Source organism: Fringilla coelebs (genome assembly GCF_963513975.1).
Source record: "Fringilla coelebs genome assembly, chromosome: Z".
Lineage (NCBI taxonomy): Eukaryota > Metazoa > Chordata > Aves > Passeriformes > Fringillidae > Fringilla > Fringilla coelebs.
Genome location: NC_140031.1, coordinates 42,235,292 through 42,255,441, shown reverse-complemented (window position 1 = coordinate 42,255,441; position 20,150 = coordinate 42,235,292). Strand labels below are relative to the sequence as shown.

At 41.6% G+C, this 20,150-nt stretch overlaps 1 protein-coding gene across 4 annotated transcripts; it reads left to right on the top strand.

Moving 5' to 3' along the window:
- The first annotated feature begins 471 nt into the window (after positions 1 to 471).
- On the top strand, positions 472 to 15,126 carry NFIL3 (nuclear factor, interleukin 3 regulated). 4 transcript variants are annotated; one of them, XM_084224573.1, is made up of 2 exons: positions 472 to 631; positions 11,139 to 15,126. In XM_084224573.1, exon 2 carries the CDS (start codon positions 11,332 to 11,334, stop codon positions 12,703 to 12,705), a length of 1,374 nt encoding a protein of 457 aa, XP_084080699.1. In that variant the 5' UTR covers positions 472 to 631; positions 11,139 to 11,331; the 3' UTR covers positions 12,706 to 15,126. The 4 variants fall into 4 exon arrangements, with proteins under 4 accessions (XP_084080699.1, XP_084080701.1, XP_084080702.1 ...); XM_084224575.1 differs by lacking the exon at positions 472 to 631 and adding an exon at positions 1,474 to 1,714; XM_084224576.1 differs by lacking the exon at positions 472 to 631 and adding an exon at positions 1,724 to 1,977.
- Positions 15,127 to 20,150: the final 5,024 nt, after the last annotated feature.

Genomic DNA, 20,150 nt, shown 5'->3' with positions numbered 1-20,150 from the left:
CGGCGGGTGCGAGGGCTCGGTTCCCGCACGCCGCGCAGACACACCTCCGTAACGCCGCGCACCCCGGCACCGCGGCGGGAGCCGAGGCGGCAGCGCGGGGCGGGGAGGCGGCGCTCGGGCCCCGCCGCGCCGGAACGGAGGCGCCGCGCCCCAGCGGGCGGAGGCTGCGCGGGGCGAGCGCCCCCCAGCGCGCTGCCGCCGCGCCGGTTACGTAAGCGCGGGCACCCCCCGCGCCGCCCCCCCGCCCCCGCCGGCGGTTATGCAATCGCAGCACACAGACCTACTGTACCGCGCGCCGCCCCGCGCACCGCCCCGCCCCGCCCCCGAGCGCTTCCATTGGTCGGCTCCCGGCGGCGCCCGGCGCCGATTGGCTGGTCGCGGCCGCCAGTCACGGCGCGGCGCGGCCGGCATGCGGGCTATGAGCCCCGCGCCGCGCAGCCCTGACCTACTAACACACATCCCTCCGCGCCGCCGCCGCGCGCTCCCGCCCGCCGCTCCGCCGCCGCCTGCACGGCGCGGCACCGCACCGCGCCCGCTCCGCTCCGCCGCCCGCCCCGCTCCGCCGCCCGCCCGCCTAGCCCAAGGACCGGCGCGGGGCGAGGAATGCTCGGCGCTCCGTGGTGCGCTGCAGGTAGGAAGGAAGGCGCGCGTACAAAGTTGGGGTGCCCGCCCGATGCTTCGCTCTAGCTTTGGGCGGGGATCGGCTGTTGCTTATGGGGAGCCCAGCCAGCTCCGGCCGCCGCCGGGCGGGGAAGGGTCCGTCGGCACCCCCGCTCTGCACGGCGGCGGGCGGCTCGGCGGAGGGGTGGTGGCCCGGGTGGAAGCCCGGGAGATGCCGGCCGACGCCGGCCGACGGCTCTCGCTGTCGGGGCGTGCTGGTTCCTGGCGTGCCGCGCTGCCCCCCGCGTGTCCTCGCAGCGAGCTCCGGGCAGCGCCGCCGGAGCGGCTCTCCCGCGTTGCATAATGTGCCGGTGGGGAGCGAAGCTGCCGCGGCGGACGACGTGCTGGGCGGAGGGCTGGGTCCCGGGCAGCGCCAGCCGTGCCTCGGCCACAAAACCACCGGGAGCTGCTGCCGGAGCCCGCCGGCCAGCCCCAGTCCTCTCTCGGGCGGCATAGGGGCATGTTGCCCGCGGGCAGTCGGGATCAATGGCAGCGGCCCGGGACCGGGGCTGCGCTTGTCTCAGCCAGCCCTTTCCGTCACTTTTTGTCGCTGTTTTTTAGGCGCTGCGGGACCGATCGCATAATAGTTCCTGGAAATGTTGCATTATGTAACCACAAAATATGCTGGCAGCAGGGCTGGGAAGAGGGAGCTAATTATGCGATTTTATAATCTCCCTTCAAAGAAACTAGGACAATCTCGCCCCGAAAAAAAAAAAGCCCCCCCAAACCCGTAACTGTAACAGGTTTTGTTAAAGTGTGTTTATTAAGGGAAGTAGACAACTGGGTAAGTGGGGAGGAGAGGCGCGCTCGCCGGCTGCGTGCCGGGTGCCTTAAAACGAGATTTGTGTTGGGTCTATATTTAGCCCCTTCGCGTTTTAGCAATTGTGGCTTCATGTGCTATTTCTGGTCTTTTCTCCCGAGCCGTGCGTGTGTAAGACGTTCGAGGCATTTGCTCGGATTTTTAACTCTACGCCTTCGGAGGCGTTTTAGATCGGGCTGTATTTATTTTTTAGGGAAGGCGTTTCGCCTAGACGCCGTGGCTCTAGGCTCTCCGGTACGAGCTTTCAGTGGAAAAAAAATAATGAAAAATAATTTTAAAAAAACCAACCAAACAAAATAACAGACCAAAATAAACCAAACGGGAATGGCTTAATTTAAGGAAGAAAGGCGTTTACGGGAGATCTCAGCCGCGCCTGAGGGGAGAGGAAGATCCGTCCCGGCCGTGCCTTGACGGCCGCGGAGGGCTGGGGGCCAGGTGCCGCCGGGCCCCGTGGGGCAGCAGTGGAGCCGGGCTCCGGGGGCGGCCGCCGGTAGTAGGTCAGTGTGACAGACCCGAGGGGCGGTGGAGCGGAGCTGGTGCACGGAGCCCGACGAGTCCTCCGCGTCCACCTTCTCCTCCCTGAGGCTTGCCGGGGTCGCCGCTGCCTCCCTTCCCCGGCGGCCGACGGGGCGCGGCGGCGGCGGGCGAGCGAGGGCTGGGGGCGCTGGCGCTCCCCCTCAGCCCTTTGTTCTGGGCTGGGGCGGCGGCGGCGGCGGGGGGGCGGCGGGCTGATAGCGCGGGGCCGAGCGGGCCGGGGCCATGCGCCGCCGGTCACGTAGGGGGCCGGGGGCCGAGCCGGGCAGCCTTTGTGGCGGGCGCGGTGCGGGGCCGAGCGGCGCAGAGGGGCGCAGAGGCGGCGGACGCCGTCTCTCCGCAGATCGGCCCCGCACCGCGCCCCGCGGAGCGTCCCCACCCCGCTGCCCATCACCCCCCTAGTCCCACCGTCGCCTGCAGGCAGGGATCGCCAGACAAAGGCCCTCGCAGGTAGGCACGAGCTGAGCGTTTTCCTTCGTTTCTTATGTAACGAAGGACAACAACATCATAAAAGGGGAAAAAAATCATCATTGCCCAATTCTGTAATTTTTTTCCCAAGTCAGTTTGGCGTCGCAGTGGCTGTATGTTTTGTGCTCTGCGGCCAGCTTGTGCTGTGTCCTCGATAGGAGCATAGCTTGAAAGTTGCTGACGAAAACTTGCCTTTCAAAATGAGGTGATGTTTTTTTTTTATTTTTATTTTTGTTTTAATTACTAAAACGTTTCTCCAGTACGTGAAACGAGCATCACTGTGCTACTGACCAAAAACCTCCCAACTGTGTACCCCAGCCACAGGCTTTATGTCCGTTGGACCTGCTGTAGGAAGTAGCAGCAAAGTATTTAAAAAATGTAATATTCTCGGTAACTGCATAAACTTTTCTGCTACTTGAATGTTGGGGCCAAGTACAACCTTGACAGTGAGGCTCTTTTGGAGTTACTGTTGTGTTAGAAACAACCCTGGTGGTGGTGTTTTTTTTTTTTTTTTTTTTTTTTTTTTTTTGTTGTCCTTGTAACTTGAATGATTGCACTTAGTTTCGTTGTGTTTGCTCGTTGCTGTGTTGTTCGTTGTGTATGTAACCTACTTTGAGTTATCTTTGCCCTCTTCAGTAATTAATTAAATCCAGAGCCTCGTTTGAAATATTGCTATGTGCATTGCTTTTATGGTCCTTATTTAATCAAAACGTTGACTTTGATGGGAAACTCTAATGAATAAGGATTTGGTGTTTTGGCCCAAAAGCCTGATTTAAACCAACAAGTTCAAGGACTACTGAATAAGGATTGTTAATAACTAACAGTTATTGTTACGAATGTATTCACATTGTAGATGTCTTTGACTGTTAAAATGCTAATAAGCTTTAGACTATTCTGCCTCCCCACTTTCATTTACTTTATATTTTTAACTCGTGCTCCAAAGGACTCTTGACTAACTTTCAAAATATCCAGCTTCCTGAATTTGCATCCAAAGCCTCAAATCTGCCGTTTTGGTGGGGGTTGTTTTGCATTTTGTTTTGAGATTTGGGGAGGGGATTTTTTTGTTTTTGTTTTTGTTTTTGAGAAATTGATGTGAAGGTGTCAAGAAGCTAAGAATCTTCCCATGGGCAGTATGAACTTACATGACCTCCAAACAGCTTATCTCATCTTAAGAAGGAACAGTATTTGCCTTGCTTTGGATGAAATTTAGAGAACATACAGACGTTCTATCTATTGCAATAGAGTCAAAAGAGACCTGAGAAAGATCTCAGCACCATGCTTCTTTTTCCAATCCTTCATCTTTGAATAAAACTCTTAAATAAAATAAACCTTTAACTCATTTTAAATTGACTTATTTTAACAAATAGTTATGCAAACTAGGCTTATGCAATAGTTTTTTTCCAGACGGCAATCTCACTGCTGTTATAACATCACTGTGATGCAATAATATGAACAATAAAATCCTCTGTTTGAGTCTTATTACACACTGTTAAGCAATGTATCTGACTCATCAGCTTAATTGACTCTTCTAGGTGACCTTGCCATGATCATTACAGCCAGTTATGAGATATAAATGTGCTTAGGCTATGTAATAGAAAAAAAATGCAAATAGATGGCCAATTCCTGCAGTCCAATCTAAAAGAAAATGACAATTGATTTCCGTGTTAGTATTTTACGTATTAAAGTATTACCTTACAGTTTTTGAAAATATTTTTTTCGTAGCTACAAGATAATGTAACTGTCTAATACTCATGATAAGCATGACTGTCAAAAACAACATTGTGTAAACAAGGGAATACTTGGTCTTGACTAAAAATGTGATAGAAACAATGTTATTAAAAATTTGTATTATAAGGTAGATTGAAATATATCTAAAGCCATCTTAGATAGCTTGTGTTTTTTCCTAATTCACTTGTTGAATTGGTCCATGTCCTAAATAGCATACTATGAGGTTGAATTTTGTGACATGTATTAGATATATATTCTATTGGAAAAAATGCCTTGTTTAAGACATGGCTTTTTTTCCTTTCCTGAGTTGCTCCACCTTGGTGTAATTTTCAGTCTGTCCTGCAGTATTTGAATAATTAACCAGTTTTTGCTACAGAGGTGTCTGCACAACAGCTGACAATATAGATGCCGGTGCTGCAAGACTTCTCTTTGCAAGTGGAATGCAACCCAACAAAGAAATGCTCAGCATGGGTAGTGGTCTGGACCATCTCACAGAATTGGAGCTCTAAAGATTGCTATTTCTCTGCTCTGTCTGCTGTGAGTGGTAGATAACAGCAATTTACAGCCAGCATTTATTTTATATATTTACTTCAGTTGTTATATAACAAGATGCATGTTTAGAGCATCAGCTGGGATTAATTGACATAATTCTGCTGCCTTTAAATAGAGCGATATAAATTTAGGTCAGCTGAAGGTCTGGTCCATGGTTGGCATTTTAAGAACACAGTTCAATAATAGAAAGCTATTTGTTGTCAGAATAATTAATATTTGATTTTCTGGGCATTTTTTAATGGTTTGTAACTAAGGGAAACCTGAGATTGTATTTCCAGAACACGGTTGCTATTAAGTTATAGCTTTTCACAGTCTAGTTCTTCCTGTCAAGTAGCTATTGAAACGAGAAACATACTGTCATAGTACTGTAACTTCAGTAACAGTTGTTTCTACTGAGGCTTTATTAAAATACTGGAAAGTGATATGGTTTTATTAAATTGCATATTTACATGTGTATACTGTATATATTATATATGTGGAATTAAATATTTACACAAGATATATTTATTTCCTCCTCAGTTTTAAATTTTTACCTGGTGCTATCAGTAATATTCTTAGATATTTTCACCATTTGAACCAGAGTAATAAATAGCTTGTTTTGGGAAACATTAACAGATCTAGGAGAATCATACTGTCTTCACAAGGAAATGAAAGAAAATGTGGGGCAAATTGGCATTTATTAAGCTTCACTGACCTTTTCTGAACAACAGCTACCCTTAACATTTGTTTTGTGCTTTCCAAATAGAAATTTTATTTCTGTAATTTACCTTTGGTAAGCAGGGCATACTTTAATGAGTTAATTTGTAGTTCTTAAGATAAACTGTAACTTAAGTAATTTTTCTAACTAAGAAAGCCTTTTGTAAAAATTACATATGACATCAGCTTTCTGGGTACGTGGAGTTGGGTAATATGAATTTGCGACAGTATTTCAAATTCCATGATAATCTTGCTTATTTTTTCCTTAAACTTGATTGAACAGTGTCATAATAAATGATTTCTGATGTGCCCGATGGAATAAATTTTGTGGACATATTCCATTTTTTTCCTTCAATAACACGATCAACATTTTAGCAAAAGTGGGTCATCTTGTACAAAGTTATCATCATCAGTGTTCCACTGACCTAATTACACATTGGTCCTGAAACAGTAAGCACTTAGGATGTCCATGAAGTTGTAGAAAAAGGAAACTGTGTACAGGAGCAATACTTCTGCATTGCTTCATGCTGTTGTAACATATTCATGGTCTTTATGCACATTACTACGTAACAGCAGAAGTTGGTGGCAATATTTGTACTGTAAAGGCTTTTCCCCTTTGTGACTGCAGAGAACCTGTCCATCATAGCATAAAATGCAGTCACCTAGGTTTTATCAAAGTTTTGACTTCATTTTTTCTATGTTGTCTAGGCCCTCTGGCCCACAAATCTGTCCCAGGGATATCACTATTTCAGTGTATCCAGCATTAAAGTTCTTCTTCAACAGGAACATGAACTCACAAACTGTTATAGGTAAAGGGCAAGAAGAAGTATGTTGAAGGATTTCAGTGGAGATTGGAAATAGCCTGGATTTCTGCATTGTGATAGTGATAATGATAGCTGCAGAGTTTTTTTTCTGTGGAAAGCAGGAGAGGTAGAGAATCTCCAGAATTTTTCAGCAGTGTTTAGGGAGGCTGTGCATGCACCACCTGAGCTTAAACTCAGCTTCCTGTCCCATGTGTGTGATGAGAATGATATTTTTTCTGTACCTCATAAAAGTATTGAGATAGATAGCATCTAATTTTGGAATACTTAAAAGATAAAGTGCAAAATATATCGTTCAGTTTTCCAAAATTTGGATTGCAAACTGGTAACTTTTGAATCTATGAACAATTTCTGTAGCAGCTTATCTGGTACGTAGCCAGATTTTCTAAATTATGAACTGGGGCAGAATGGTGGCAGTAATATAATTAAAAATACTTATCCAAAACATGGAAAACATCAACTAAAAATAAGCAGAGACATTAAGATGAGTGCAATTGTTTTTCTAGAGAGTGCCATATAGTGGTGGTGATGATAGAGGCCTGTTTATTTTCTAGAACGAAAGAAGCTGTCCGTAACTTATTTTCTTCCATTTTTAAGGACTGATATATATTCCTTTTGTAGACACAATGATACAAAACTGAATTGTGTTTGAGCGTACAATGCTAGAAATTGGATTTCATTTAGGGTGATAGAATCACTATCAAAATGCTAGACCTGTAGAATTAAAGTCATTTTATCCTAGGATATATTTGAAAAATTATGCTTGGAAATGGCATTTATTATTTTGCTAAATATAAATGAAAGCATGCAGTTACTCTATGGAGAAGCTTAGGTACATGAGGAGGCTCCCATACATTCTCCAAAACAAAAATTATTTATGTAACTAAATTACAGAGGAGAGCAAGCTTGTGGCCTTGTCCTCCAAACTTTGAGACCTTCCAATTATTACAGTGTGAATACGTAAATCCCCAGGATCAGATCTTGAATGTGCCATGTTATCACGTCAGTATTTTTTGAAGTCCCTTGGATAAATTAATTTTTGTGATTTCTGCATGCATAATTTTTTACTTCAATAGCATGAGTCCTATACAACAGTCTCATTAACACTTGGATCTGGGATTGTATTCTGCTTCTGCTGAAGTCAATGGCAAAATTGCTGGGGGAGCAAAACTGGCTTTGTAATTAAGTTAATAGGGTCGAGTGTTATTACATTGTAGAATTGGCACTCAATGCCATTAAAACACCAACCAACCAAATGTTGGTTTTATAACACTTTATGAGGGAGTGATAAAGCAATTGAAAAATTAATCATAAGGGAAAATATTGGAATTTGAAATGTAGTCAGAGGAATCATTAGAGTTCATTAATTTATGTTTAAATACTCATGTTTTCCAGTGGAATTATAAAATGCAAGTGAAGTGAAGTGAAATGGCTGGTTCCATTAAAGGCTTGTTGCCATTATCATCAGATGGAATTTAATTTGTTTACAGACTCAGCATTGGGCTGATCCACATTCAGAAGTATTACTAAACAAGGGTTTTGACTCCTGTTTGTAAAGCCACAGTTCCAGTCACCATAATAAAAGTGCTCCAGAAATACAGAAATAGTTAAAGATCTTTTGTTATTTTGTTCATTCACAAAATTCATGGCATTAGGTATAATTGCATAGATAGCAAACCTGTATGATTATGTCAGTGTGTTACATGTCTGTCTTGACAGCTTTACTGATGGACTCTGGCAGAGAGCAAAGTTGAATATTGCATGCAAAAACATGGTCATTTTGATACATGCTTAATATTTGCTGTGGATTGCATGCGTACTTACATTCTGTCTGTTTGTGCCAGGAACAAAGTGTGCAGGAGGGAGAGTGGCCAAAACAGGAGTTAACAGTGCTACAGTGAGCAGATTGGGCCATTCCAGTGTACAATCTGCAGATATCCCATGGAAAAAGGGACATGAACTCTGCAGCTGGTTGGGTAAAGTTCAGCTCAGTGCCAGTCTTAGGCTTGCAGGAGAATATTTGGACATGCAGCTGAATTTTTATCTATCAATATGGTCATATTGATGAACTCTGTCATTAGTCTACATTAATTTAGGAAAAAAATAACCCACAATCCAGAAACTTTTTTTGCTAATTCTCATTACCATTATTAGTATTTTTCCTAGACCACAGTGTTGGAAAAACCCTGAAGTGGAATAGCTTTGAGCTGGAGACCATACTGATAGGCAAGGTCCAAATTCTTATCCTGATACGGTCTTGTTAAAGACTAAACATTGTTTTTATATCACATGGAAATAAAAGATGGGAATATTATAGAGAGGGAAAAAAGTACTTAATCTGGTATGGTTTTGTTCTTCTAAAACATCCAATGATTCCATAAGTACTTCCTTGCTTATGCTACCACTTCAAGTAAGTGTAGATGTTTTAGGCTATATGGCACATATATGTATATATATATATGTATATAGTAATAATAGTGATGATATTTGCATATTAGTGTGTGTTTTCTGGGAGAACAAATATTTTGATTTTAGTGTAGCTCTCTGGTATTGTTAAATGCAGTAAGAGCTGTGAACTGATAAGGATATGAAATTCACAAAAGTTCTTTTGAGCACTTTTTGCTTAGGTGAGAGTTGGCTGAGATACATACTAAGAGACAAGTAATGATTTCATAGCTATTGAGTACATGATACAATTTCCTGCTGCATGCCATTGTGTGTGTGTGTCTGTTACTAACAGGTACAGGTGAATACAGTGATAGTAGTGGATCAAGACAATTACGGATCAGTTACTGTGTACTCCCAGTTCTACAGGATAATGAAATGATATCCCAGTATTCTATTAGTGTAAAATGATGCTACAGAGACTGAATATTCTACAAACATGGCAAAAGGTCAAGTGGCCTTGTCTTCTCTCTTTTTTTTTTTTTTTGTTTTAAAGTTTCAGCAATTATTTTTTTAAGTGTTGAGTTACACTAGGTTTAAAATTATATACATATTAATTAAATAATTGATTCTCTGAATCAGTGAATTGGACAAAATGTCTATACACCTACTTCAGCAAATCAAATTGTATTGAAAATTTGGAGAAATAGATGTTGCTTTGCTGTAGGGTTCATTTTTATTTTTAAACCTGATCCAGCTCCTTCAATCTTGACAGAAAGCTTCTTTATGACTCCACTTGAAATTTTGGATCAGTCTAATTATGTAATTGTTTGTGTATTAGAGGTACATTTCTTCTTTTCAAACATGACAATTTCTGGTACTGCTTTTGCACTAAAATATTAGATGCTGCATTTGGGGTGCTTGGTGTCTAACTATTTTTCATTAGGGCTGTATTATCAAAGACAAATAGCTACATGTCAGTAATTAACCAAGGATTTTAGGAAATTCTACTTAGTTGTTCTGTTAAATGTGTTAATTTTTTCATGACAGAAGAATTGGCATGGTTTGATGGAACAGAACCCAGCTTGAAACCTTAGTCTTTATGACCCTACTTAATTGTTACTGCATCACTCATTCCATTTTGCCTTCTGGAAAAGACAAGAGAAACTGGCAGAATACAATTAATTAATTCTTTTATAACTTTCTTGACTGATAATGTTAAAATTAGTTTCATTAGTCATTGTAAAAATATTCCCAGTGAATAGAGACATTAATCTGAAGTGGCTGATTATTTAATTTTTTTTTTTGTTTGTTTTCTGGTCGTACAGGCAAGAATGCTGACTCGATAGTCAGTTCTGTAAAAGCATTTGGCATGCTACATTCTTTTCACCAGAAACATGATTGACTGTAGAAAATTATATACTGAGAAGTACTTCATGATTGACTGTAGAAAATTATATACTGAGGCCTAAGATCAAGACCAAGTGATCTTAGAGGCACTAAATAAAACAAAGGCCAATATAAACTCTTAAGTTCAAATTTAATGTTTTAAATATCTGAAGCTAAAGGTTAAGCTAATTTTTATTTGTTAATGATAACACTTATGGTTCTAAACTTTTACTTCAATGCACATACTGTTTCCTGGAGGTGCACATGCCTCAATTAAGTATTAAAGTATTAAACTTTACTTTGACATAATACAACTATTTGTCAAATGCAATTTTTTAATTAAATGTTATTTCTCTATTGTATTTTTCAATATGGATTTTAACACTTTCTTTGTAAGATACTAAAAAAATTACATAATTTTTTTTCAGTATTTTTTAGTTAGGTACTTGCCCAAATTATGAGTGCGAACTTGCTAGTTTGAATTAATACGATGGATACAAACACACATGTATTTATAGATTTTTTTTTTTTACAGGAATCAAAAGCAGCAATTAAATGCTTAATAGATAAGCATTGGATGATGGTGGTATTTTAAGACAATAGAAAGCACTCCTTCTTCCCTAAATCAGCTTATGTTATTTTTAATCCTTGAAGCACCCAAATATATTGCATTTCTAAGTCATACACCACAGCTGTTTTCAGAAGAGATGCTTTAATGTGGAACAGGGTACTTTGCAATACTGCTCATCAACATGCTTTGTGTCCTGCAGTTTAAAGTGTTGGAAGGTTTTAGTTTGGCCAGTGATGTTATGGAAGGTTCTGTGACAGCATTACTGTAGGGTCAAAACTCAAATATTTTTTAATTGATTCTTCCTTGGATCATATAATACTTGTTTTGGAAGCAAATCTGCTACCTCTAGGTGTCATGAAATTTAGAATATCAGTAGTTTCAGTGTTGAGCTGTCTTCATGTCACAGCAGATTTAATGAACCAAATTCTTGTCTAAAATATTTGTCAATAGCTACTTTTGTGTGTTTTGATCCAGTAGTTCCTAAATAGTAATAACAATTCTCTATTTATTTCAGGTTTTTAAGAAGATTCCCATTGAATCTGCTAACAAAATTGGTTCTAGACAGACATTTCTGTCTGAGATTATGAAAGAAAAGGAAGAATGTGTGTGGATTTAAAATTACTGTATTTATCAAGTCGTGGAGTGAGAAGTACTGGGAAGAAAGCTTGCTCTGTTGCTTATTGTAGATCTTCTACAAATTGTTTCTGATGCAGCTGAGAAAAATGCAGACCCTTAAAAAGGAGCACGGACCTGTTGACACAAGTAGCAATGTGGACAAAATCATGGTGCTTAAGTCGACCTTAGCAGAAGTATCTGAAGAATTGTCTACAAATGAAGATATACTACTTACTGAAGCAAGTAGTGGAAAGAGCAAATCTTCAGCTTGCCGGAGGAAGCGAGAATTCATTCCAGATGAAAAGAAAGATGCTATGTATTGGGAGAAAAGGCGGAAAAATAATGAAGCTGCCAAAAGATCTCGTGAAAAGCGACGACTGAATGACCTTGTCTTAGAGAACAAACTAATTGCACTGGGAGAAGAGAATGCCACTTTGAAGGCAGAGCTGCTTTCATTGAAGTTAAAGTTTGGTTTAATTAGTTCTGCGGCCTATGCCCAAGAGATACAGAAACTCAGTAGCTCAACAACTGTGTATTTTCAAGATTATCAGAGTTCCAAATCAAATCTTAACTCATTTGTAGATGAACATGAGCCATCTATAGTTGGTAGCAGTTGTATTTCTGTCATTAAACATTCTCCTCAAAGTTCAATGTCTGATGTATCTGAAACATCAACTGTAGAGCATACCCAACCAAGTCGTATACAAAGCAACTGCAGAAGTCCTGAAAATAAGTTCCAGATTATAAAGCAAGAGCCCATGGAATTAGAGAGAGAGCCAAGAGATGACAGAGGTTCATATAAAGCGTCCATATATCCAAACTACATGGGAGCTACATTTAATGTGTACTCACATTCTCCTCCTCTCTTGCAAGTTAATAGGTCCTCCAGTAATTCTCCGAGAACGTCAGAAACTGATGATGGTGTAGTTGGAAAGTCATCTGATGGAGAAGATGAACAGCAGGTTCCTAAGGGTCCAATTCATTCCCCAGTTGAACATAAAAATGTTCATGCAACAGTTAAAGTTCCAGAAGTGAACTCTTCAGCTTTGCCTCACAAGCTTCGAATCAAAGCCAAAGCCATGCAAGTTAAAGTGGAAGCAATGGATAATGACTATGATGCAACGCAGAAGTTGTCGTCACCCATTGACATGTCCTCAAAAAGACATTTTGAGCTTGAAAAACATGGTGCGCAAAACTTGGTGCATTCTTCTCACACTCCTTTCTCGGTTCAAGTGACTAATATCCAAGACTGGTCACTTAAACCCGAACTCTGGCATCAGAAGGAACTCAACGTTAAAATTCAGAGTGGTTGCAAAACTGGAGTTGTTGAAATAAAAGACAATATCTACAATGTCTCTGAGTCAGAGAATCTCTATTTGAAGCAGGGCATAGCAAACTTATCTGCAGAGGTTGCTTCACTGAAAAGACTTATAACTACACAAATCTCTGCATCAGACTCTGGTTAATTTACTACTGAAAAAAGGCTTATTGTTTCAAAGGATGTCATTTGCAGTAGATCAATATGTTTTGTATAATGCTGAATTTTCACTGGACTTGTGATGTCATTTCACTGTAATGTTCACATAATGTCTGATTGGTGTCTTTTTGTGCACAAATTATTATGAAGACTAGGTTGTGCTATGATCACTATGCCTTGAGTATAGTCAAGTAGCCTGTACAAAGGCTGTATATAGTGGACTTTAATTTCTTTACCTTCTACTACAAGCGTGCAAGTTACCAGTTACAATAAAATATTGGTGACAAACATAGAACATCTACTCCAGTTCAGTTGATTTTATGAACTTGTAAATAAGTTGTTAATTAAAAACTGGGTTTTTTCTTACACTGTGCTCAACTTCACTTACATTTTTGGTTTTTGCAGCCTAACAACCAAATTACAATTTACAAAGTGTGATCCTTCTGGCCACCTTTTTCCTTAACATGTTTTTTTAGAAGAGAAGTAAAGTTAATATTTATAAATGAAACAGTACCAATTTATAGCCTTAGCCTTCTTTAACTTATTTCTTAGTAGAAATTAACCAAAAGCCCTGCAAATTCTAACCCAGTAACTAATATCAACAACCTTTTTTTTTTTCTCCTTCAATCTCAAACAAGACAGTAATGAGTTTCCTGAATGTTTTAGTGTGACAAACAATTTTTCAATATTATAACTTGGTGTTTTAGGTGAAATTAGTTAAGTCAGATTTGTGCATCTGCAAAGTTTTCAGAGCCTTGCAGACACAATTGGACAGCACCATCTCTTCCAAGGGGTGGCTTGCATCTGTAAGAGGTGCAGGCATGGAAAGTCAACCCCTCTTGCATACCAGCATTCTGTCCATGGCAGACCATGGGCCACCTGTACATGAAGTATAAGGCTACTGGATTTGTAAACTCTGAGCTCAGCTAGGTAAATACTTACACAAAGGCTAGGCAATAGCAGTTGCAGAGTTAAAGATCATCTGCTATTTTAGTTCCCAGAATGGGACATAATGCAATTATGCATGAAGTAAGTCTTGCCAGCAATTTGTCCCTGGTTTCAATGGCTTAATTAACTGAACTGGAATACCTTGGCTTGCTAAAGGGCATTTTGCAAGAGCTTCTCAGATGTAAAATAGAGGCTGTGTGAAGAACTGCACAATCTAGACACTGCTAGCCCCTTACAACTTATGCAGATGACGAGTTCTTCACTTGATGACTGGACAGGTCTGTGGTGCTCTTTGTCTTTCAGAAGAGCCATTGAACCATGGAGTCTAGAATTGTATCACATATCCTTGGTTTGGCTTACCAAAAGCTTTCATTTTAAAACTAAAATTAATTCATAAACAGAGCATAAACTTGGCAGAGGTTCTTTTCATGATACTTCCCCCTTCTTTTAACGTACTAATAAATCAGACTAACAAATAAGCTTTTTCTGAAAAGGCTTCTTATTAATTGCCATACTGTATAATGAATTGAACCTTTCCATAGGCTTAAAATACTAATTAACAAAACAATATGTAGGTATTGTTTTTTTAAATTAATACTTGACTTGAGTGAGAGGAAGTTTGTCAATTTTTTGGGGATATGAAAAGGAGTCTGAGTCACTCCTGATAGCTCTGAAGCTTGGTCCAGCAGTCAAGGCAATGGCAGAACTCCCTGATGTCAGTGAGGACAGGATTTGATTCTGTGCCTTTTCAGGAACTGATGATTCAGTTGTGTTCTGGGAGGACCTTCGCACAGAAATCACTGGTACTTTCTGAGCTTTTTTGAGCCTTCTAACTGCTGTGCTGTATTTGTGGCATTCAGAGTTGATAAACTGCTATTCTTTTTTCATGCCTTAATAATACAATAGACCCCATAGCTGGGCTCTGTATGTATTTGGTAATTAACATAGATGACATTTCAATGTTACTGAAAATAAGCTCAGGATTATTGCATGAAATGTAAAAATTTGCATTGAATGATGGGGATATGAGACATGAGGCAGTTATGGCTACTGTCTCCTTGCTTGCTAAGTATCTTCTGTAAGCAACAATAAAATTCTTTAAATATTTTGCATATTATTTATCACATGTAATGTGTTCAAGGAGAGGACTTAAAACTCTCAGTGTTGCCATCAGTGTAAGCCTAGATCTATTGGGTTTTTTTCCATTTCTTGTTAGAATTGTTTGTCATAATGGAAGAATGTTGTCCTCTTTCTAGCTCATTATATATTTTGTGTATCTGTTTTGTGCAATTAATACTTAACAGTAATGATGTAGTTAATTTGTTGAAGGATGTCATTGCAAGAAAGTTATAGCATGGAGCTTAGGAGCACAATCAGATGTTATTTATACTCCCTTTATACCTTAGTGTTATGCTTCATTTGAAGAAAGAAATAAATAATTTGTCTTTTGTTCAAAACCAGATCTAACCTACCACATGCTTTTCTATTATGTTCATCATCATAGTCCAACACAGGAGCATTAATTTTGGTTGTTGACCAGTCTTCCCAAGCTGAAGTCATTGTTTCTCCATCTTATACTTGGAATATCTTTCACATACCTATTAAAGGTACAAACTGCAAGAGTGTGGGTGGTACCTGCAAAGCCCCATTATTGCCTACAGCTGCTGACTCTGAACTGCTCAAATGCAGTAACTGTTGTCTAGATGGCCTCCTCATGCAGAGCCCTCACCCTGCTTGCCCATCTTTAGCCTGCTTCCCCTTGGGATGTGAAATGGGAAAGATGGAATGTCACTCTGTGGGGTGGGGAGGGAGAGAGTGCAGTGGGACTGCCCTGCTCCAGCCTTCAGCTGGTACACCGTCATGTGACTGTAGGACCAGACAGCTGTGCTCTTCCAACTTGCATTCCTTGCACTGCAGCTTCCATGCAAAAAGTATCCCTGGCTGGTCATCTAGTCTCTCAATGGGACATCAGAAAGTTGGTTTTGAGCACAAAAGGGGCTTTATCTAAGTGTGAATAAACTGGTATAAATCCTCTAGCTTACAAAATTGTTGTAAACTCAGCAGTTGACAAAACAACATGAAACATGGCAAAAGGGGAATCTTTCTCATTTTAGTGTCTTCAATTACCAATGTTAAGGAAGGCCACATACAGAAACTAGTCATTCTCAGACTTATGAGTATAAATTCTCTTTCATGATGATTGTTAGTGTGAAGGGCTTCATGGAAAGTAAGAGAAGTCTGAAAAATGACTGTTGATCAGCAAGGTAAATTCTTTCCTAGTGATATCGACTGGTGGCTAATCACCAATGCAAAGTGTGAATAGAGCATGTTCATTAAATTTGCCTAACTTAATTGGGTATAAAAACAGTAACATAGCCCCATGTTCTATCAATGCCAATATTTTAATAGAGAGGTGTATTGTGGACCCATACATATACTGAGCCCAAATGTTATGATTTTCTGAACACTCTCAAATTTCTGTCTTCAGTAAAACTTATGTATTGCATGGGATATATTTAAATGTTATTAATATTCTGTAGAGCCCAATATGCCCTTGTTCAAGAATAGGAGACAGGTAACTGATAATTCCTCATTCTTCTCTTGTTATTTTCTCCCTAAAGTCTGTATGAGTAGTTTATGAGACCAAACCACATCTGTGCAACATAAATGCAAAATTGTGCTATAAATACATTTTTGAAGTTTGGTTAAAACAACCGCTAAAAATCTTTTCTACTTGCTAGTACATGAATGTGCTGTTGAAAATTTTATACCGTGAATTTAGCAAGAAACTCTGAGAATCTAATTAATATGGCCTTTATTATTACCATATTGTTTGAAAAATACTTTGATAGCTTATTACACAATACAAGATTGGTAAATGCAAGAATGCAACACAAGAATTTTTGGTATTTCTTGCATAAGAACAAGTAACATATTGTTCCATTTCAGTGCCAAATCAAAAGTTAAAAACACCAGGCAGAATCCTAGGGCTTTTAACTCAGCATTAAGTTCTACTTCCCTTGAGGAAATAGACTTTTTTTGTGTACAATAAGGGATTCACTCAAGAGAAGTAACATCGCCAGGATAGATACTTTACAGTTCCCTCCTGGCACAAACTCCTACTGATTGTTCTATCTCTAAGTACCTCTCATGACAAAACAGTGTCACTTTATACAAATCACTGGAACTGTAGAGAACTTCCTCACTACGAAACAGAAAGTAGCCAGATACTCAACTATTATTTATTCAGTGACAGTTATAGAAGGTCTTGGTGAATTAGGAGCAAAAGGTCAGAGTAGAAGCACAGTACTTATTTGCTTGGAAGAGAAATTGTCAAAACATTTGGTTTCAGGATTTCAAAAAATAGTGGGAATGCTTCTATGCTTTTTATGAGTTGACCATGCACTGATCACAATGCTCTCAGTTATAGTAATTCCCTCTGAAACACTATGGAGCTATACAGGATTACAAACCGAAGTGCCTGGAAAGAGCACAAGGCATGGGACTTGGCCATGACTTGATGTGGATTTGTCTCCTGCATGCAAGCATCCTCCCTGCTTCTAGTGCATCTGAAAGAGACCTTATCTGAAGAAGTCTGCATCAGTCCAAACATTCTGAGGGAGCCAAATGGCCGTCTAATACTACCAACATTCAGATAACAAGGTCAATATTTCCTCCACCATCCCTCACTCCCCCGACAAGTCAATGCACAACTCAAAACATTAGCCAGCTGTTAGACATTTCCATGTTATTCAGATTCTTAGATGTGCAAGTGGGCATCTCACTTAATGATTTACACATATAAGGCAATCAGGCTACCCTGCTGTCTGTGTGTGTCAGCATCAGTATCCAGTATGTCTACATTCTGACGCATGATGCTAAACAAGTTCCTACCAACTGGACCTCCAAAAATTCTCTTAAATTTGGTATATAAATATACTGAGAACATAATGCATTCATTTCCATGGCAGTTCTGTTATGAAACTCTGAAAGCTGAGACATTAATGCTTTGTGCAAAAATCAGAAAATATCGAAGCATAATATTGAATCACACCTAAGAGCTGAAAAGATGATAAAATGCAGTAACAGTCTTTGTAGCAGAACACTGTTTTCCTTTCTCTGTGTCCTTGACACTATAGACATGAATAGATAATACATGTCCTCAATAAAAGACTTGGTGACATATGTTCTATAAGAGCCTCATGGCTAAAAATGTGAACAAGCAAACATAAATATTTGTGTAAGCAAAACTATATTGGACAAGTGACAATAACAGAAAACATATATGAACTATCAGTATTTCATGGGACTGGAAGGAATTGTTTACATTTTCTCATTTTCTGTAATGAGATTACTTAAAGCAATAACTTAGCTTTTTCTTTAAATAATATTTATATCACTGAAAATAAACAGGAAGAAGGAAAACACCACTTATTTGATAGTATTGACAGGTATCAGAATGGGATATTTCAAGTTGTCAGGAACCTACAATGATAATCTAGTCCCACTGCCTCACCATTTCAGCGCTGACCAGAAGATAAAGCCCATCATGTAGGGCATTGTCCAAACGCCTCCTTTTAAGGCACTGGCAGACAGGGAGCTCATTTCAGTGTCTGACCACACTCTCAGTAAAGAAATATTTTCTTGTGTCCAGTCTGAATCTCTCATGATGTAGCTTTGTTTCATGTCCTGTCATTGGATCCCAGGGAGAAAAGATCAGGAAACCCCTCTCCACTTTCCCTCCTCAGGAAGCTGTAGAGAGCAGTGAAGTCACCCCTCAGCCTTGTTCTCTCCAAACTAGACAAACACAAAGCTTTCAGCTGCTTGGCATCCATCTAGCACAGGCAGGCTCTCTAAGCAGAGCAGAAATACCAGAACCAAGGCTGGATTGGACCAGCAGGTGGAAGATCTGTGCTTAAGGGCAGTAGGGTTGCCTTGTCCCGGCTGCTCACCAGCTGTGCAGCCTCATGCATGTGCCAGTCTGGCATTGTCCCTTCCCAGGGGCCAGACTTTACACTTCTCCTTCATGAACTTCTGGGGGCTCCTACCTTGGCAGGGTGTGACCCAGGGTGACACAGAGAGCAGCACCAGGTCGTGACTCCAGGCCGGGAGGGAATTGGTCACAGCTGTAGCGAGGCTGCTGCGGGCAGCACAGGCTGGTGGGAGAGCAGAGAGCCAGCATGGGGGGGCAGGGGCTGGCACTGAAGAGTCATGAGTGGCCTGGGGCGATGGGCTGTGGGGCACAATCTGGGCCTGGAGACCCCTCTGCTGGAAATATCTGCCCTGGGGCTGGCTGCAGGAATGGGCCTGTAGCTGGCCATTGCATGTCTGATGGGAGAATAACCAGGACAGAAATGCCACCTGTCTTCTTTGTAACTTTGAGACTTTTTTAAGTTTCCATGTATTGATTTTATTTGGATAGCTGCATATGGGGGGCTGGAAGCCCTAGAGGGTTGGTGCATGCCCCAGCTGGTGGCCCAGTCCCAATTTCACTAACCCCTGAGGCATCCTCCAAAGTCATGGATGCAGGCATGGCTGAAGAGTCCCCAGGGTCACTTGCTTGCCTCTTCAGAGGTCATCCAAGGCCCCTCAGGAGAGGGATCATTGCCCCGTCTGGAAGTGGAGGACCCAGGAACAGACCCCTCTGACTCCTCCTGGGGCTCTTCTTGCTCCAACAGTGATGGTAATGGGTACAGAGGGGTAGCTTCTGAAATCCCCATCCATGGCAGAGGAGGCGGTGTTGGGCACCTCATCCATGGTGCATCCTGCAGGGCTGTCAGGAGGGCTGGGACCTGGGCAGGGACATAGGGCTGGTGGGTGAGCAGACGACAGGCCTCCCTGCTGCACTGCCGCACAGCAACACGGATAAGCTGTTGCACAAATGTTGCTGCATGGTTTTGGAGGGAGACCCCCAGCATCTGGACCAGCTGGTCTTCATCAATTCCATGGTTGGTCAGGATGTCCAGGACAGTGCCCTCCACGAGGTCTGCCTCCATCCAGTTGTTCCTGAAGATCTGCCTCAGCCTCGGTCGGACCCAGAGCACCAGGGTTTCTAGGAGGCATGGGTGGTCCCGGAAAAGTACCATCCATTCCCCAGGCTGGAGGCTGCCCCCAGGATGCCTGGGTACTCCTTCTGCAGCCCATGTTTGGGATGCTCCAGAGAAATGGAGGTCAAGGTGTCTGGGGTCTCCTCTCGTCTGGTGGACAATGATGGATGGTGTCTCAGATAGTGCAATTACATGCTCCACATAGTCATTTTCTGTCTTCATCGAGTGCAGGATGGATAGAATCCTCCTCTTGCAGAGGGGGCACTTGGGTGTGTTCTCTGCCCACTGCAGGATGCAGGCGTAACAGAACTGGTGCAGGCATGGAAATATGTAACTGATCTCCTTCAAGCTGTCCAGGCAGATGGGACAGCAGGTGTCCATCTCTGTGGCCATGCTCTTCTCTGCAGTGGTCTGAGGGGAGCTGGGGTTATGAGTTCCT

Excerpts from the sequence above, each read along its gene's own strand:
- NFIL3 (XM_084224573.1), top strand. The coding sequence starts at position 11,332 with ATGCAGCTGAGAAAAATGCAGACCCTTAAAAAGGAGCACGGACCTGTT.